Source organism: Octodon degus, unplaced genomic scaffold, assembly GCF_000260255.1.
Source record: "Octodon degus isolate 3935 unplaced genomic scaffold, OctDeg1.0 scaffold00007, whole genome shotgun sequence".
In the NCBI taxonomy this organism is placed as follows: Eukaryota; Metazoa; Chordata; class Mammalia; order Rodentia; family Octodontidae; genus Octodon; species Octodon degus.
This window is the reverse complement of record NW_004524583.1, coordinates 26,474,944-26,492,517: the sequence shown is the minus strand read 5'-3', so window position 1 is coordinate 26,492,517 and position 17,574 is coordinate 26,474,944. Positions and strand designations below refer to the sequence as shown.

General features: G+C 42.1%; 1 protein-coding gene across 1 annotated transcript in view; it reads right to left on the bottom strand.

Annotated features, from left to right (window-relative positions):
* Arid4a (AT-rich interaction domain 4A) overlaps positions 1–17,574 on the bottom strand; it is an 85,738-nt gene that overhangs the window by 37,589 nt on the left and 30,575 nt on the right. Inside the window, exons 10-14 of the mRNA XM_023701673.1 lie at positions 16,123–16,201; positions 15,477–15,643; positions 1,509–1,581; positions 428–522; positions 169–266 (exon numbers count right to left, since the gene is read on the bottom strand). Coding sequence (XP_023557441.1) covers positions 169–266; positions 428–522; positions 1,509–1,581; positions 15,477–15,643; positions 16,123–16,201 — 512 coding nt within the window. The remainder of the gene's footprint in view (positions 1–168; positions 267–427; positions 523–1,508; positions 1,582–15,476; positions 15,644–16,122; positions 16,202–17,574) is intronic.

The window sequence follows — 17,574 nt, the reverse complement described above, 5'->3', positions numbered from 1 at the left end:
ACATTTCCTGAAAATATGTATTCTTTAATAAATTACATTACTGGGGCCAGGGAGATGGCTCAGTGGAATAAGCGCTTCCCTGGCAAACGCAAGGGCCTGAGTTCAATCCCCGGTTCCACCAAAAAATAATAATAATAATAATAATAATAAATAAATCATATTACTTACTTTCTATAAGCAGTTTTTACATTGTAGGAAGCAGCCGAGTTCAAAATCGGAATGCCAAGGTCCATATAAATTTGCTTCCATATAGCACCACTATCGATCTGGAAAACGAAGTTTCTGTTTGTTAACATTTACAAAGGGAAAATTTCAACACTAATATCCTATGTTCGTTAACAAAATGCATTATTAATAAAGGGGCACATGCAACGAGTACGTTCGCTGTTCATTACACACATTTTTCAAAGAGCAATGTTATACTTACATTGTCACATCCACCCTGATGGTAAACCAGTCTAAAAAGTTTGAAGAGATTGAGATCTTTATAGCCCAAGACAGGTGGTTTGTTGATTGGAGTACCTTTATAATACCAGAGGGTAAAAATAAAATGCTTATTCACATGGAAGACACAGACTCAAAAGAGAGCTATCAACTTCTCCAAATTTCTTTAATTGGAGGCACTTATCTAGAGAACATTTAATGATATAAGAGGACATAAGCATCCTCTCCAGTCATCATGCAGCTTTGTGCGCGGGCATGTCTCAGTACTGTATTCCTACCACTAATAAAATCATCTCTCCGCTGGCAGAGCAGGCAGAACTAACTGAAGCTTACACTGCAAGCTACGGCCCAGAATGTTCCTGGTTCACTTAGTCACACACACAGTGAGAAGTTTTGGACGACATAATTCAAAGTTTTAGAATGTGGTTCATTCTCGTTGCTTTAACGTAAATGGTGGATCTGCTGACAGTAATTTGAAGGATAATTTCTGACCAGCAGAGAACAGCTAGAACTAGTTTATCTGAAGATTTTCTAGGACTACTGAAGGTCAAAGAGGCTGATAATTCCTAATGGTTCTATTTCTTTTTTTTTTGGTGGAACCGGGGATTGAACTTGAACCCTTGCACTTGCCAGGGAAGCGCTTATTCCACTGAGCCATCTCGCTGGCCCCTGGTTCTATTTCTTGTACCTCTCTAGAAATTCCATTTAGAAAGAGATTGATCACCTATTATGTTTAATTTGTTGAGACCAAGGACTGGGCTAGTTTGCTTGCCATAAACATTTAGTACTAAATGAGTATGCAAATTAACATCATAACGTGCCTTTTTCTATTTCTGAATAGTATTTTTTGTTTATATACATTCCAGGGAGGCTAAGTTTCATTACACCAAAACAGCTTTCATCTATATTTTTCCTCAAAATACACATTAAGCTTATTTATACTCTACATAGTTACCAATTATCACATGGTGGCCCTTAGGCTGTAACTAAGGCACCGCACACCCACAGTGCTAATGATAATGTACACCTAGACTGAGACTGCAAAGGAAATGAGCTTGAAATACCTCTGTCTTCCATAAACTTATAGAGCTGCTGGAGGAAGTTGTCTCTCTCTTCAGGATCAAGTTCTTCCTCAAGCTGCAAAGAGAAAATAAGTGAAAGCACAGAGCGGCAATCAGGAAGTCACACGCTGCTGTTCTCACATGGACACATCTAACCAAGGGGATAAAATCCTACGGAAGCTGGGAGATGGGCATTTTCTCAAGATCAGACAGTGCCAGGTTTTGAAGGTTTCTCCTCCCTTCTTTTTTAGGTTCTATGGACCGAATCCCCAGTCCCCAGGGTCCTGCAGGTGCTGGACTATGACCTAGTCAGACTGTGACCAGGTGCTTGGGTGTAGCTACGAAGACGCAGCAGGTTGACCCTTTGTCCTGTTCCCAGGCTGCTTTAGGAACTCAAGGACAGAGATGAGCCAAAGCAAAGGACCCGGAGTGAGCACTGAGCTTTCACCTCATTCGTTTTTTTTTTTTTTTTTAATGAGCAGAATATATTTATTGAGAGAGAGAAAGCTCCTGTCCCAAGAGAGGGACAGGAGGAGGGGGGCCGAGCAGGTAGTTCCCCCTTCCCGCCCCCCGGGAAGTTGTCTTTTGCAGGGACTTTTATAGATGAAAACCATGTGGTGAGGCGGGTCTAAGATAGTGGAGAAGACATGGGAACTTGCTCAGTGGGGCATGAGTTATTCTTTCTTTTTTTAAACCATAAAAAAATTATAATGTGGTGGTAGATATACCAATGACAGCCAGCCCAATAGTTGAGCAGATTAAAGTGCCTGCAAGCAGGCACAGGGGCCGGGGCTTTGATCCTCAGGCCTGTTGTTCTGGCCCCATCCCCGGGACGCGCTGAGACTGCACTTGAGACTGGCCGTGGTGGCGCGCGCCTGTAATCCCAGCTCTTGGGAGGCTGTAAACAGGCGGATCACTACGAGTCCGATCTAGTAGTTTTGTTTTTTTTTGTTTGGTTGGGTTTTTTTGAGGTACTGGGGATTGAACTTAGGACCCTGAACTTGCTGGGCAAGCGCTTATTCTACTGAGCTATCTCCCTGGCCCTCAATCTAGTAGTGAGACCCTGAACACCCTGTAGACCCTTCCCTAAAAATACAAATAATAATAATAATAATAATAATAATAATAATAATAATAATAATGACAGATGTATTATGTATTACACAGAAATACTGCTGAATGAACAGAAATCAGGGATTATAAAGTCCCAGATCACAAAGATTTTTTTATATGAATGGTGCAGTACTTTACAAAGATTTTCAATACAATGAAATAAACACTGCATTATCTGCCCTGGGCCCCATCAGCCAATCTTGAACTGCCACCCTTTTTTTCTCATTTGCCTTTCTTAGAGAATTCGGATTTTTGTCTTTTCAAAGCCATATTGAAAGTAAAGGCAATTTTCAGGCAATAAATATTAATTTTTTTTTCTGTGTCCAGAGGGCAACAGGCACTTTAAAATTATGTTATCCTTTAAGGATTTTAATACCTAATTTTCAGAGCTGGGATCAATAAACATGTAGTCAATGAAAATATATAATAAAATACCATAAGGCAAGCAGAGAAAAGGAGTAAAAAGTCTTCTCTTTTTTTTTTTTTCTTTTTCTCTCAGGACACTCATTCAAAATGATTTATAACTGAAATACTTTCAGTGTTATTAATTATAAAGGAAGTGAAATCAAAGTTCCGGTAAGCCTCAAAAGTCAGCAATTTGTACAGTTAATAATTACTATCCAGTTAAAGGAAATCATCACTTTCAAATCGAGAGATGGCAGTTTGCTCAGCAGGTGAATTTTAAAATCTTGTTTCTACACGGTTTTTAGCAGCCGGTGAGCTCAGTCATGCAAAGAAAAAGAAAGTCATCCAGCAGCCCAGCAGCCCCAGCGTCATTTCACAGAGGACTGCTGGCGCAGAAAACAAAATGACGAGCCAGGCTGGCTATCTCCCTAACCGCGCGCTGTAGTCACAGTACTCTCTCCTCCCGCCAACACCTCACCCAAGTACTTATGATCATACAGCATTAAGGAAGACGGCTGCATCCAAGATACACAAAAGCAATTCTTTACACAGACACTGACTCTAGCTCAAAAGCTGCTTCTAGAAACAAACAGAATCAACCTATCAGCACAACATGTCAACTACCAAACTGGCAAATATTAAGGCTGTACCATCCATTTAAGAACTTCTTAAGGAGTAAGAAGGTATTCTTAGCTGAGAGTGGTAGCCCATGCCTCTAATCCCAGCTACTCAGGAGGCTGAAGCAGGAGGACCATAAATTTGATTATAATTATATAGTAGCCTGAGCAACTTGGTGAGACTCTCTCAAAATAGAAAAGCGAAAGGGTTGAGACGTAGCTCCGTGCGGAGACCCTGCACTCTGTATTTTTCTTATGTAGAGAAAAACCTGTAGCTTAAAGGCATTCTATCATGAAGCAGTGAATGACTGACGAGTACTTTGGGCTCCACAGGGCCACAGCCATAAACTGGACGTGTAAGTGCAGTTATGAAGTGTAAACACAAGAAAAGATATTCCGCTTACAAATACCTGTTTGAGAGCAAATTTCTTTTCCACCAAGAATAAATCGAAAGATAAAACTCCAGGTAAAAGCTTTAAGTGTATCTTAGTTTTGTACAAATTAAAATTGCTTAATTTTTTATAGTAAATCATTGTTCACAATTATTTTGGAAAACAGTGGTGTTGTCTGTCCCTTTAGAAGAAAACTGGGTGTGTCAGAACGTGGCCTGGGATGAGACGCATGCGCCTTTCTGCCTCGCGCGCCTGGCCTACCATGACCGCAGTTTGCTCAGTGTCTTCTCGCTGGAGCTGCTCCCTCTTGGCCAATGAAGAGGGCTGCTGCGTCTCAGGGGCTCAGAGAGAAGATTGCAAGGGAATGAACTGTGAAGGAGCTCCCTCCCCTTCACTTGGTCGAGCTGAGTCCAGCTTGCCAGCAAAGGAAGAGTAAGAACTAAGGGCTGAGGGGGCCGGGGAGATGGCTCAGTAGAATAAGCGCTCGCCTGGCAAGCACAAGGGCCTGAGTTCAATCCCTGGTTCCGCAAAAAAAAAAAAAAAAAAAAAAAAGAACTAACGGCTGACGCAGGAGGTTCGCCACAAGTTCAAGGCCAGCCTGGACTGAGTTCAAGACCAGCCATGAACTACGTGTTGAGAACCTGCCTGAAAAATATAAAATCAAACAAACAACAAGAATTCAGGCTGATGTGAGGTTTTGCATGTTCAAGAAGAATCAGGTGGGTTTTCTGTTTTTCAAAGTTCTCAACTAATCTGATGGACTGGAAAGGAAAAGAAAGCTGTTGTTATAACAGTGTACCAGGAGGAGGAAAAATGCCTGAATTAATCTTCACCAGGTGGTGGAAAGATCACCCTTGCCTTGAAGCGGTTCAAGGGAGGAGAGAAAGAGAAGAGGTCATGGTGCACTTTTTTTAGTTTGCGTCTTCTTTCTGCTTGCCGTATTCAAAAGCACCTAAATGCTGGTAAGCGCTGGGATGTTTGGGAGCTGCCGCACAACTCTTGTCACTGTGACTGACATGCAGTTTAAGATGAGGAAAAGGGAGCTGGTGAGGTAGCTCAGCTGCCTTAAGCGCCGCGGTTCCATCCCTGGCACCACATGCTGCGCCAGCCCCACCTCCAGGGTGGGCTGAGCCGACCACCAAAAAAAAAAGTAGAAAAACAAAAAGATGTGGATAAAGTGATACTTGTGCAGACGACAGAGGATTTGCTTCAAGGTTCACATCTGCTGCCTCAGAGAACACCAATGATAGCCCAAAGCAGCCGTAAGAATAGTTCTTAGGACACAGGTAGCACGGCACAGGCATCTGCCCTGGTCTTTTCCCTCTGAATTAATTCGAAAATGTATCTTTTTTATTCAGAAATGGCATAAATTTTAGTGTACAACAGCCTTACTATCCTTTTATTGTGAAGTGAGACGAATAAAACATATTTTTTAAAATAAGACAATGCACATTTCCTTTTTGCAGAGCCATTAAACTTTCTTAGCTAGCAACTCTACTTTCCAGACTGAAATCAATTGATTAAATAATTTATTTATTTTATGGAAGGAAAGGTAGCTCACAGTTGGTGGAGACTTCAGTCCATACTCGGCTGGCTCCAAGGCAGCGTCACATGGCAGAGGGCAGCAGTTCACGGTGGTAGAAAACAGCGAAAGAGCAAGAGCAAAAAGGGAGGAACAGCAGCAAGGGAGTAGAGGCAGCCGCATAGACTGAATTTAAAAGGTGCTAAAATATCTGCCACCAAAAAGTGGAGGCCCCTCAGAGCCCTGAAACTTGTACCTGGGTTTGCTTTGGTTTGATTGCTGTGGAAGTGGGGATGGACCCAGGGCCTCGCCAGGAGACACAGCCACAAGTGCAGCCCTGGCCCAGCCTACCCAGGGGCTGAGGCGGTGCCTTGGGAGCCCGCCGCCCGGCGAGCACAACGACCGACTTTCTAGCATGCAGGGGGGAGTTCGCATGACCCGTGTGGGGCCCGTGCTGGGTGCTGCAGGGAGGCACACAATCCGCTGAGGTGTGTCGCAGAGCCAGGCTTGGTGGGCACGCCTGTCATGCCAGCACTTGGGAAGCTCACGCAGAAGGCTGCTGTGAGCTGGAGCCCAGCTGGAACTACAGTGAGTTCAAGGCCAGCCTGGAACACACAGCAAGACCCTGTCTCAAAGCAGCAGCAGCAGCAGCAGCAGCAACAACAATAACAACAAGAGAGACGGAAAAGAAAGCAAGAAAGCAAGTGAGCAAGAAAGAGGTTCAGGGTCCCTTACAGGTTTGGGTGATTATACAACATTTACCGGATCTTTCCTCCTTCGTTTCCTTCTTAAGCGGTTACTCCAGTTCACTGTGTTTACTTTTCAATACCAAACCACTGTCCCCTCAATTTCTTTTTGTGTGTATGTAATGCTATTTTGGATGCCAGCGGTTTCGTGCCCCCTTCACTATGCTATAGATCACCCCTCTTTGGTCCTCTTCCATCCCTGAAACCTGTAGGAAGTCCTTATCCCAGCTTGCAGGGGCGGGAGCGCTCCGAGGCGGGAAGCTCCTGCCCAGAGAAGGGAGGTGGCCAGTGGCAACCACAGCAACTGCTTGGACTTTTTATATAACGTCTATAATTCTTAGTGTAGTGAATAGCGTTACTTTTTTTAAAATGTGAAATAAATAGCACAACATCTTACTAAGGTAAACGCACAGAATGTATATAAGCCACGGTCAACTATTTTAATTCAAACAGAGCCCTATTTGTTCCTGTAATGAAAGCTTTTGGGTTCCTTCTATCTAAAATGTTAACATTTACCTATTTTCCGAGTTTAAAAATTTCACATGTTCTCTATTATACTTGAGGCTGATAAAGGGGCAGAGCAATACAAAGGGGACGTGATGGTACAATATTCCTGACAACTCAACAAGCAGCTTTCAGCAGTGCCTAAGTGCTGGCAGGGGAGCTGTAAGAAATTCCACGCTGTTAGAGGATGGTAGAAGGCAGAACAAAAAGGTGAATGTGGGTCAAATCTTGAAGGACCAGACTTTCAAAGGCCTGTGATAAAACGCCTAGACTTCATCCTGCAGGGGCTGAAAGCCATTAAAGGGTTTCCAGCAGGACCCATCTATGTTTTAGAAAGATGTTTATGGAGGATGGATTGGAAGCACAGAAAAAGCGCAAAAAGACGAGGGAGAAAAATCTTGAAGAGGAGCAAAACACCGAGGAGCATTATCAGTAACAACCCTTAGTGGAAGGGCCTGAAAACGATCCCAATCCGGCTTAAACCGAAAACTAACGTATACTCACAAAATTAGGTGAGGAAATGAGACTGTCTACAGTTATACTGCCTCAGAAAACATAAAGAAGAGAGAGATGTGAGCCCACTGTTCCTCTTCTCAAGGGAACTCTCTAGAACCTTACAACAAATCCCCCAAAATCTTGTTTCCAAATGGCAATTTTGAAATAGTAAGCACTGTTTCAGAGACTACTTAATGATGGCTTAATGTGTTTAACTTAATGCCGGCAGCTGGGGTGTGTCAGTAGAGAGAAGAAGGAAGACCAAAGCCCAGACAGCCCCTGCTGTCATGGAAACACGGTGTACAGGAAGAGAGAAAATCTCCTGAAAAGCCTGTGAAACCGTGGGTAGCCTCTCTAAACCCGTTTTCTCCTTCCTATATACAAAATAAATAGAAAGTTTGGGAAGATCTGTTGTAAGGTTCTAGAAAGTTCCCTTGGGATGAACTACAAGATAATGTAACTTCCCTTCATAACATGAGTCTCAGATGTAGGTACACAGTACATGCTTCACACCCCTCACACAGACTCATACACTGTGGTAGAGATTAAATGGTTTTCACTGGAAAACCAACAGCTCTCTTAAGAATAAACCCAGAAAACTATGTGATGTGGTCACCTGTACTTGTTTCGACTTTTATAGATAATGGGGAGTAAAGCCAGGCCCTTATACGCACTAGGAAAGCTCTACTACTAAGCTATATCCCCAGCCCACAAGTGAAATATGGTAACAGTGGCCTAACACTTAGTAGTGGTGTACGTTCTGGTACAACAGAAAGTGGCTGTCACAACACTTTAGTGAACTATAAGTAAAATTTTAAAAATTTGGGGCCACGGAGATGGCTCAGTAGAATAAACGCTTCCTGGCAAGCTCAAGGGTCTGAGTTCAATCCCCGGTTCTGAAAAAAAAAAAGTTAAAGCTATGTGTACCAGTGTACATCAGCAGATTCAGATATTTGGGAAGCTGAGCCAAGAGGGTTTCTTAAGCCCAGGAGTCCAAGGCCAGCCTGGGCAGGCCACATACTAAGACCACATCTCAAAAAAGAAAGAAAGGTGACAGAGAAAGAGGGATAGAGAAAACTTTAAATCTTGGGGGCTGGTGAGATGGCTCAGTGGTCTAAAGCACCTACTTGGAACAGGCTTAGCAAACACAGGGACCGCGGTTCAATCCCCCAGCACCACATGCCAGCCAGCCCTGCCCTCTGGTGGGCTGAGCTGGCCACACACACACACACAAATAAATTAAAAAAAAAGAAAAAAAAAAGAAAACTTTAAATCTTAATGTATATATTTAACTAAAAACTGAAAACTCAACTCAACAATAACTCAGGTATTTCACAGGTCAGAATGACGCTGTACACCAGATATGGTGGGACACACCTATAATCCCAGTACTCAGAAGGCTGAAGAAGGATCGCTGTGAGTTTGAGGCCAGGCTGGGCTACATGAGTCATTTCTTTTCTTTTTAAATCCTTTATTCATTCAATCAATCAATCATTCATTCAATATAGGGTCTTACTACACAGCTCAGCCTCGCAGTGATCCTATCTCAGCTTCCCCAGCTCTGGGAATACAGGCGTGCGTCAACACGCCTGGTTTCGGTGGCTGGCACAGTGCATCCAGCATGCGGTACTGGGGATCAAACCTGGGTCTTTGCATTTGCCAGGCAGGCTCTTACCGCTGAGCTATCTCCCAGCCCTACATGAGTGATTTCAAGGCCAGCCTGAACTATGTGGTGAGACCTTGTCTCTAAAAATAAAACAAAAAAACAAAACAAAAACAAAAACAAAAAAAAAAAGTGACTTCCCAGGCCTCTAGAAAAATTATGAGAAACTTTCTCAGGTAATCATATGTAAAAACTGGCAGCATTTGTGTAAGGGCCAAGAGCCGTGACAGCAGTACTCTATTTCAAGAATATATGCACTTAAATAATATACAGTATGCTACTTTAGAAAGAGAAATGCTGCACTTATATGTTTTAGAAATATTTTAATTAAAAAAAAAAAAATCAAAGCCACATTCTCTTTAGTCCCTGAGATTATTTCTTCCCCAAAGGAATCAGACATAGTTTTTGCTCCAAACATCAAAAAAATGACATTAGCTCCAGTGCAGAGAACAGACAGCGGGAGGGCAAGCTCGGACAAGGACGTGGGGCAGACGGGGCGCCACTGCCTCGGGCAGGCGGAGAACAATGGTTTGGAGCAAGGTTGGCAGACAGCAGGAGCCAGAGTGGCCAACTGGGAGCTCCTCAAGAGGGTCAAAGAGCAAGAGCTGTGTGTCTGAAAGAGCAGAGGCCAGGCCGGGCAGGACCACGGCAACTGGTGCCTGGGAACTGGGGGGACAGCGCTTCCCTGGACGCGGTTAGGACTGGGGGGTGCGGTCCCACATGTGCTCAGTTTGAGTACTTACCCGACAAGAAATTCTGCCTGGCAGTTTGAGCTAAATGTCTACAGCTAGGAAGAGACATCTGTCACTGCATCATTTAGTTAGGAAGCAAACAAGGAAAACATGTCACGTCAGGAGCGTTGAGGGTTCTAAGAAGTTAGGTGTGTCCGGGGAGGAATGCCAACGTGGTCAAATGAGGGAAGACAAGAATTTGATTTAGCTGCAGCTTACTGGTGGTTCCAGAAGAGCTGTCCTGGCTGTGGTGAGAAGAACGCAAACACAACAGCGAATCCAGAGCGCATGGAAGGCCAGGGGCAGAACAAGCGACCGGGCCTAGAGACGGGAGAGAGGTCCTCGGGACACTCGTGCCGGGGAAACGGAGCTGTCACAGGGTTCAGAGATAGCAAACGTCTTTTCAAAGCTTCTGAGAAGCCAGATGGGTAGAAATGCCTGTAGTCCCTGCTACCAGGGCAGCTGAGTCAGGAGGATCACAAGTTTGAGTCCAACCCGGCAACTTAGCAACCTGTCTCAGAATAAACAAAAAGAGCTGTGGACAGGGCAGAGAACCCCTGGCTGTGAACCCCGGTACCCCGAAAGTAGGAGAAGAAAAGGCTGAAGACACACACACATATCCTCTGGACAGGAATAGTTTAAACGTGCAGGAAAGGAAAGAGTGGATAGTCTCAGATTTCCTGAAAGGAAAACAGGAATGAGACCCAGGGGAGAATGGAAGGATTTGTCCTGCAGGGGACAACGCCCCACAGATCACAATGTGGGCGACTAATCCCTCCCAATTTCTGAAGCTGGAATAGCTGGGCTATGGGTGGTTACTTTAATGGAAGAAAAACATTTTATTACAGAAGCTGTGAACTGACCAAAGGTCCAATCAAACCAGTAGTCATAAAATTGAGTTTCCCCACTATCCTGTTATGCACGTAGAGAAAATTCCAGGGATCACAAAAGAAGTGGTAAAACATCGTTTTCCACTTCAAGAGCTTCCTAAAATAAATGATTATGTGACCTTTATTCATACAGAGTTAACTGAGCTTAGGAATTTTCCCACATTTGAAAAATATATACATTTTAGTCACCCAGATGAGGTTTGGGTGCTACCAAATCCAAGCTGTCAGTATCAGTCACCCTTTTTACGATCACAATTATGAAATGTATTATATGATGTGATTCAAGGACATAAAATGTAGCTATATTTGCGCATATACATGTGTAATCCTTATTGATCAGGCTAGATTAATTTGCTAAAGTCTCATGCTAACTTGGTGAAGAGAGCCTGCCAATAAAGGTGAAGTTGTAAAAGTGATGGCCTAGGCGTACAGCTAAGCGCTTGCCTAGATGTGCACAAGCCCTGGCTCAACTCCCCAGCAACACAAAAGGGCAAGAAAATGCAAAGTAAGTTGTTATATTCGAATGCCAGCTAAAGTCTTAATTATTCACTGCAGGTTCACTTCTCAGGACCGACACAGAAACCCGACTGGCAGTTGAAGTCATTAGCTGTATACTTATATACTTAACTGTATTTGAAATCTTCCAATTTTATTGACTTAGCATGGCTTTCCTGCTTTATCAACTATTTACTGTAGGTTTTCAGACAGATTTTTTTTTTTTTTTTTGGCGGAACCGGGGATTGAACTCAGGCCCTTGTGTTTACCAGACAAGCACTTATTCTACTGAGCATTCTTATTCTCCCCGGCCCTCTATTGTAGGTTTTTATACCCAAAGTTTGATTGATCATTAAGCAATGCCTTTACAATTATGAAAAAGCACAGATTAATAGGCAAAAATAACACTTGATTTAACATAAAAAACAAGGGTTCCGGACAGGGTTTCACCACGTACCTCAGGCTGCCCCCAAACTCCAGTGAGCATCGTACCTCAGCCCCTGGGTGCCACAAAGCCCGGCTAAAAAATAATATTCACTGTTTCCATGAATTAAAAAAGGTAAGAGCTTACAGTTTTTTTGATAGTGAAATATAATCTTGGGCATCAAACTTAACAGTGATTCCCTAGAAAATCTGCGAGATTAGAAAAGTAGGTGTAACTACTTCTACTGTTTTTGTAACAACTTCACTAAATTCTAACTTTCATTACTAAATATGAAATTATAAGGAATTCTTTCAAAGACCCAGTGCGTAAGTCTACTTATAGCAAAACAAAGATTTAAAAAGCTAAGCTTAGTCAAATTCCCCTTGATAGTCAATCTAAATAACCACCCATTTATTTTAAAAACTTCTTGGGGCTGGTAAGATGGCTCAGTGGTCTAAAGCACCTACTTAGAACAAGCTTAGCAAAGCACAGGGACCACGGTTCGATCCCCCAGCACCACATGCCAGCCAGCCCCGCCCCCTGGTGGGCTGAGCTGGCCACACACACACACACACACACACACACACACACAAATAAATAAATAATTAAAAAAAAAAACTTCTCTATATTTATCTAAAATAAATACATGCCAGAAATAATTGATCTCATTGCTAGTATTTACCTGGCTATTTCAATAACAAATGCGATAATATTTTTTCTAATATAACTTTCTGTAACCAATACATTGAAGTAATATCATAAATAGATTCTCCAGGGACTTTTCCAACATAAGTATCAATAAATCAAAATGTAAAGTGCTATAGTTTTTTTTTATTTTTGTTTTTATTTATTTATTTATTTTTTGGTGGAAGCAAGGATTGAACTCAGACCCTTGCACTTGCCAGGGAAGCACTTATTCTACTGAGCCATCTCCCCGGCCCCTTCAAAATGTAAAGTAATTAATATAAATAAGACCAATTTTCTGTCAGTTCCTCATATCTTTTCCCAAGCTGGAAGAGTATGAAGTGTATTTCTTGCACTCAGACCCTGAACTACCAAATGCTTCAGAATTCAAAGTAATATTAAGTAAAAAAGAAAAAGATGCTACTTCATAAAAAGTTGTAGGGTCGCCAGTCACTAGGTCACCCTCCCTGACATCTGCGAGCCCAAAGCAGCAGGCAGAACTACCACCGCAGAGATGTCTACCACTTGTACGAGCCCACTGCACGCTACTGCCTGCTGTGCTGCACAGCCTGAAGGGCAAGCTGCAGAATCTCCCTAATGGCTCGGAGAATATTATAAAAGGTCACTTGGATGGCCGTGAAGCGACAACGAGCCTTCCTACAGTCTGTACCATCAGTGCATTCGGGGAAGACCTGGGATCTGTAACATAACTCAGCAGCTAAGCCTCACTTCTGTGGCAGGGCCTGCCATGACTAAGCCAGGTAGGCCCTGGTTTATCAGATTCTTATTTTCTGTACATTCATCTCCACCTCTCTACTGCCCACAGTTTCAAGTGTTCTTTAGTTTAATATATATTCATTATTTATTTTTTTTTTAAATCACTGATCAAAGCAAGTTGGAATGATTCAGCAACTAAATCTTAAAGCCAAGAGCAAGGAATGTAGCTGATTCTTTTCTAATGCAACCAAAATCTCACTCAAGGAAACCTACTGGGATGGCCACAGGAAAGGAGGAACTATTCTGTATCAAGGAATTCAAAAAAGCATATGCTAAGAAATCGGCCAGATGACAAATACTTCAAAATGATCATGTACACCAGGGTTTCAAGTCAGTAATTTTTTACTGTTATTTTTCAGGAGAGGAGAAACATCCTAGTTCATTTAATTTTCACAGGCTCATAATCTAGAGATACATTTCTAGACAATAATACCCTTACGTCTTTACCCTTTAAAGGTCTTTACTATTTCCTACAAATAATAGGTAGCAAAACTTTGCCCTGGTCTTCATTTTCTTTTACTAATGTTTACTCAGAGCTTGAATAAAACATTATAATATCACAAAATTAATCACTGTAATAGGAGCACTATTTACTGTTTTATAGCCATACTCTGCAACTTCCTACAAAGCTCTTTTCACCCTCTTTGTTTAAAATTTCAGGGTTAAGGAAGGGTAGGAAAATGCATTCCGGCAGGGACACCAATTAAAAGTACTAGCAAAATTAAGTAATTAATCTGCTTTCAATATTTGGTAATATAAGATTCTAACTACAGTTAATTTAAAGAACAAGAGCTAAACCACAAAATACAACAGTTCAGACCCTGAAACATGTGGCCTATTTACCCTGAAAATACATTATCTAAAAATAAGCATAAAATACAAAAATCACATTTAATATTCAACCCCCAAATCCCAAATTTGCCAAACTGTCTCATTATCTTTTCATTCCAAAATCTATGTCATGTTTCATAAAAAAAAAAAAAAAAATAGTCTTCATCCTCTGGTAGTCTAAAAATAGATTCCTACTGTCTTTTTACGAGAAACAATCACATTTGCTTATGAGGACTACCATACAAGCCACATCATCAATACCTAAGATTCCTATTTAACCTCATTTTGGCAAGCAAAATGGTAACTCAGTATACACACACACAGAATTCTTACCTATATGCTGCATTTTCTCTCAAATGCAAAATGGTTAGATGCCCCTTCTACTTAACCAGTACAGGGTCTGGACACTGTTCAGTCTGCCTCGCAAATATTTGCTTCCCCTCTTAGGACATAGCATCCGCAGGGCTCTACAGCACTACTGACATTCTCTTCCACATAAAAATCAGACATTACATGAAAGGAAAAGAAAGACAGCCCATTTCAAAGCATCTGGCAAACCTCCGCTGGCAACCTGCCAAGCCTCTGCTAAACCTTCCTGTCTTTCCGAGCATGCTCACTTAAAACCAACAGCATGTTACTATGGCAACTCTGTAGGCAGCCTGTAAGTATGAACCGCCATTCTGATTTCAGAGTGTAAAACACCAAATACTGCAGGGGAAGTAAAAGGAAAGAAATAGCAAGTACCCTTCGCCACATACAAGTACACTTGTGTTTTTTCATAAATTCACACTTGCGTATGTAAAAGAGAAACAAGTAGAGGAATTTTTTTCCACATAAATATTTTTCATGCTCAAATAGGTTCGCTTTCTCAGTACATTTTCTTTGTTTTGCCCCAAACCTCTAACCCCCTAAAAATCAAAAATTTACCGGAAACATTTAAGCGCTGCTGAATAAACAGACTATATTCAGGTAAGCAATGATGTGTATTTCCCAGGTTATTCCTTATGATTGTATTTTAAATGACATGACAGTTTTACAAACACAACCACCTGCACTTATAAAATACAATCTAAATCTTTGCTACATTTATCAAATGAAATTTGCATCGAGTTTAGACAGGCATTTTGTAACCCTCCAAAAAGGTTTTGAAGTTAAGAGAAACCTGCATCCCCATTTGCTGTCCCCCTTTCACTTGTGGTGCCGCGGGAAAGTTGTTTAACCTTTCTGAATCTCACCGACTCTGTCTTTATACGGTAGGGTACCAATGACTTCACATGGTAATGGTTAGCACACTCAGAAAAAAAACCAGAGGTTGCATTTCTTTCTGCTTTGCTTACATGGAAAAGACCCTCAAAATACTGATCTATGTTTGCTGACTGATGAAAAGCACTGCTCTGTAATTTTGTCTTCCCTTTTGTGGGAAGGAGTTGAACCAGGACCTTGCACGCACATTCAAGGCCAGAGCCCACCGTGATCTCCGCCCCCAGTGCCGCCTTTGCCTTCTTCCTTACTACATAGTAGTCCTGACACCCTCAGCGAAGAGACAAAACACTGTGCCCTCAACCTCCAAGTCGGAAACGGAGAAACCAACTGAGACTCCCAACAGAGGGTAAATATATGAATTATTATTTGTACGAGAGCATTAAAATGTCTGATGGTTACAAACATAAAATTACACCTACCACCTCATCCTCATCCTTCTTGGCTTCCTTCTCTTTCTCTTCATCGTTTTCCTCAGCTGGGCCACCCTCCTCATCGCTACTGGATGACTCCAGGATTTCACTTAGATCCATTTTCCAATTGTCAGGAACAACTCTGGCTTTTAAGAAGATACTTGCTTTCTGCAGCCCTAGGAGTGAAAATGTACTTCAGGAGTTGCTACAGAATATACAGCACAGAGCTACAGAAAATGTATGATCCTCAAATAGTCAGAAGATCTGAATTCAAATCCAACTGCCGCTTATAAAACGGCACAGTATGAACGTCTTTCGTAAGTTACAATATTGAATAAATGTTAGGAAATACTATTGGAGAAATTGTAATGAAACACAAAAAGTTCAAACTATAATTTGAATATTTTATCTAATAAAAACTGTCACCGGGGCCAGGAAGATGGCTCAGTAGAATAAGCACCTGCCTGGCAAGCCCAAGGGCCTGAGTTCAATCCCCGGTTCCGCAAAAGAAAAACCTGTCACCAAATGGAAGTGGATCGCACCCCTGTTCTGAGCTAAAAAGGCATCAGAGAACAAATACTAGGTCTTGCTTTATTCACTGCGGTCCCATAAGAGCTTCCTTATGACATAATGGATTACTGTGTCTTTGCTTTACCTGGCTTGGTGGAGAGCTCAGATTCTGGCAAACTGAGAACGTCCATTTCCTTAATGTCCTTCCTTGCTATGGCATAACTAATAAAGAGAAGAGAAGGGGAGGAAGGCACGAATTAAACAAAAAGCAGCACTGACGCAGTCCATGTTAACACAGAAAACAGAACAACCCCAAATCTTCAAAATTCTTTTGCCTGTAACCTGTTTTAAAAGTCTGAAACACAGACCCCTACAATCCTAGCACTCAGAGGCTGAGGCAGGAGGACTGCTGTGGGTTTGAGGCCACCCTGGACTACAAAGTGAGTTCAAAGCCAGCCTGAACGACATAGGGGACCCTGTCTCAAAAAAAAAAAAAAAAAAAAAAAAAAGTCTAAGACCATGACTACCCAATTTCTTAATAAAGGGTTGGAGGAAAGGGCCAGAGAGAGCTCAGTGGACTAAGCGCCTGCTCGGGCAAGCACTCTAAATGTTTTTCTCTGTCAGGTTTATGGTGCAATAACAGCATACATGATGGATGGCGATTTGATTTTTTTTTTCTTTTTTTTGTGGAACCGGGGATTGAACTCAGGCCCTTGCATTTGCCAGGCAAGTGCTTATTCTATTGAGCTATCTCCCCGGCCCTAATTGATTGATTGACTGACTGATTGATTTTTATGTATTTGGTACAGGGTCTTACTACACAGCTCGGACTCGTAGTGATTCTCCTGTTTTCAGCCTCCCAGTGCTGGGATTATAGGTGTATGCCACCATGCCTGGTCTTGGTGGCCTGCTCAGTGTGCCCAGGGCAGGGCTGGTGAGGCATGTGGTGCCAGGGATGGAACCCCAGTCCCTGTGCTTGTGTAAGCAGGAGCTTAGCCTGCTAAGCTATCTCACTGGCCCCCAAATACACTAAAAAAAAAAGAGGAAACAGAGAAAGACAGTATCTTAATCATAAAATTTTACATATTCAAAGGACATTATATCTTGAAACCTTCAAATCTGGAACATTTCATTCTATACAACCCCCTCCCCCCGCAGATTAGTATAGGATAACTTCTATCAGCATGATGTTTTCAACACAGGTAGACAACAATGCTATTTTTTCCTTTGACACACACTCTCACTATAATCTCAAATTCACTATGTAGCCAAGGCTGGCCTTGAGTTCATGGTAATCCTGCTGCCTTATTTTAATGTCTAATATTTCTTAACTATTGCTAATTTTAGTTTAAAACACCATTTATAATATTAACATCTTTTTATAAGGTATAATATGGTATTAATTCTTTTTTTTTTAATTTCTAAAAAAATTTTGTTTATTTATTTATTTAGTGTGTGTGTGTAGCCAGCTCAGCCCACCAGGGGGCGGGGCTGGCTGGCATGTGGTGCTGGGGGATTGAACCGCAGTCCCTGTGCTTTGCTTAGTTTAGCTTGTTCTAAGTAGGTGCTTTAGACCACTGAGCCATCTCACCAGCCC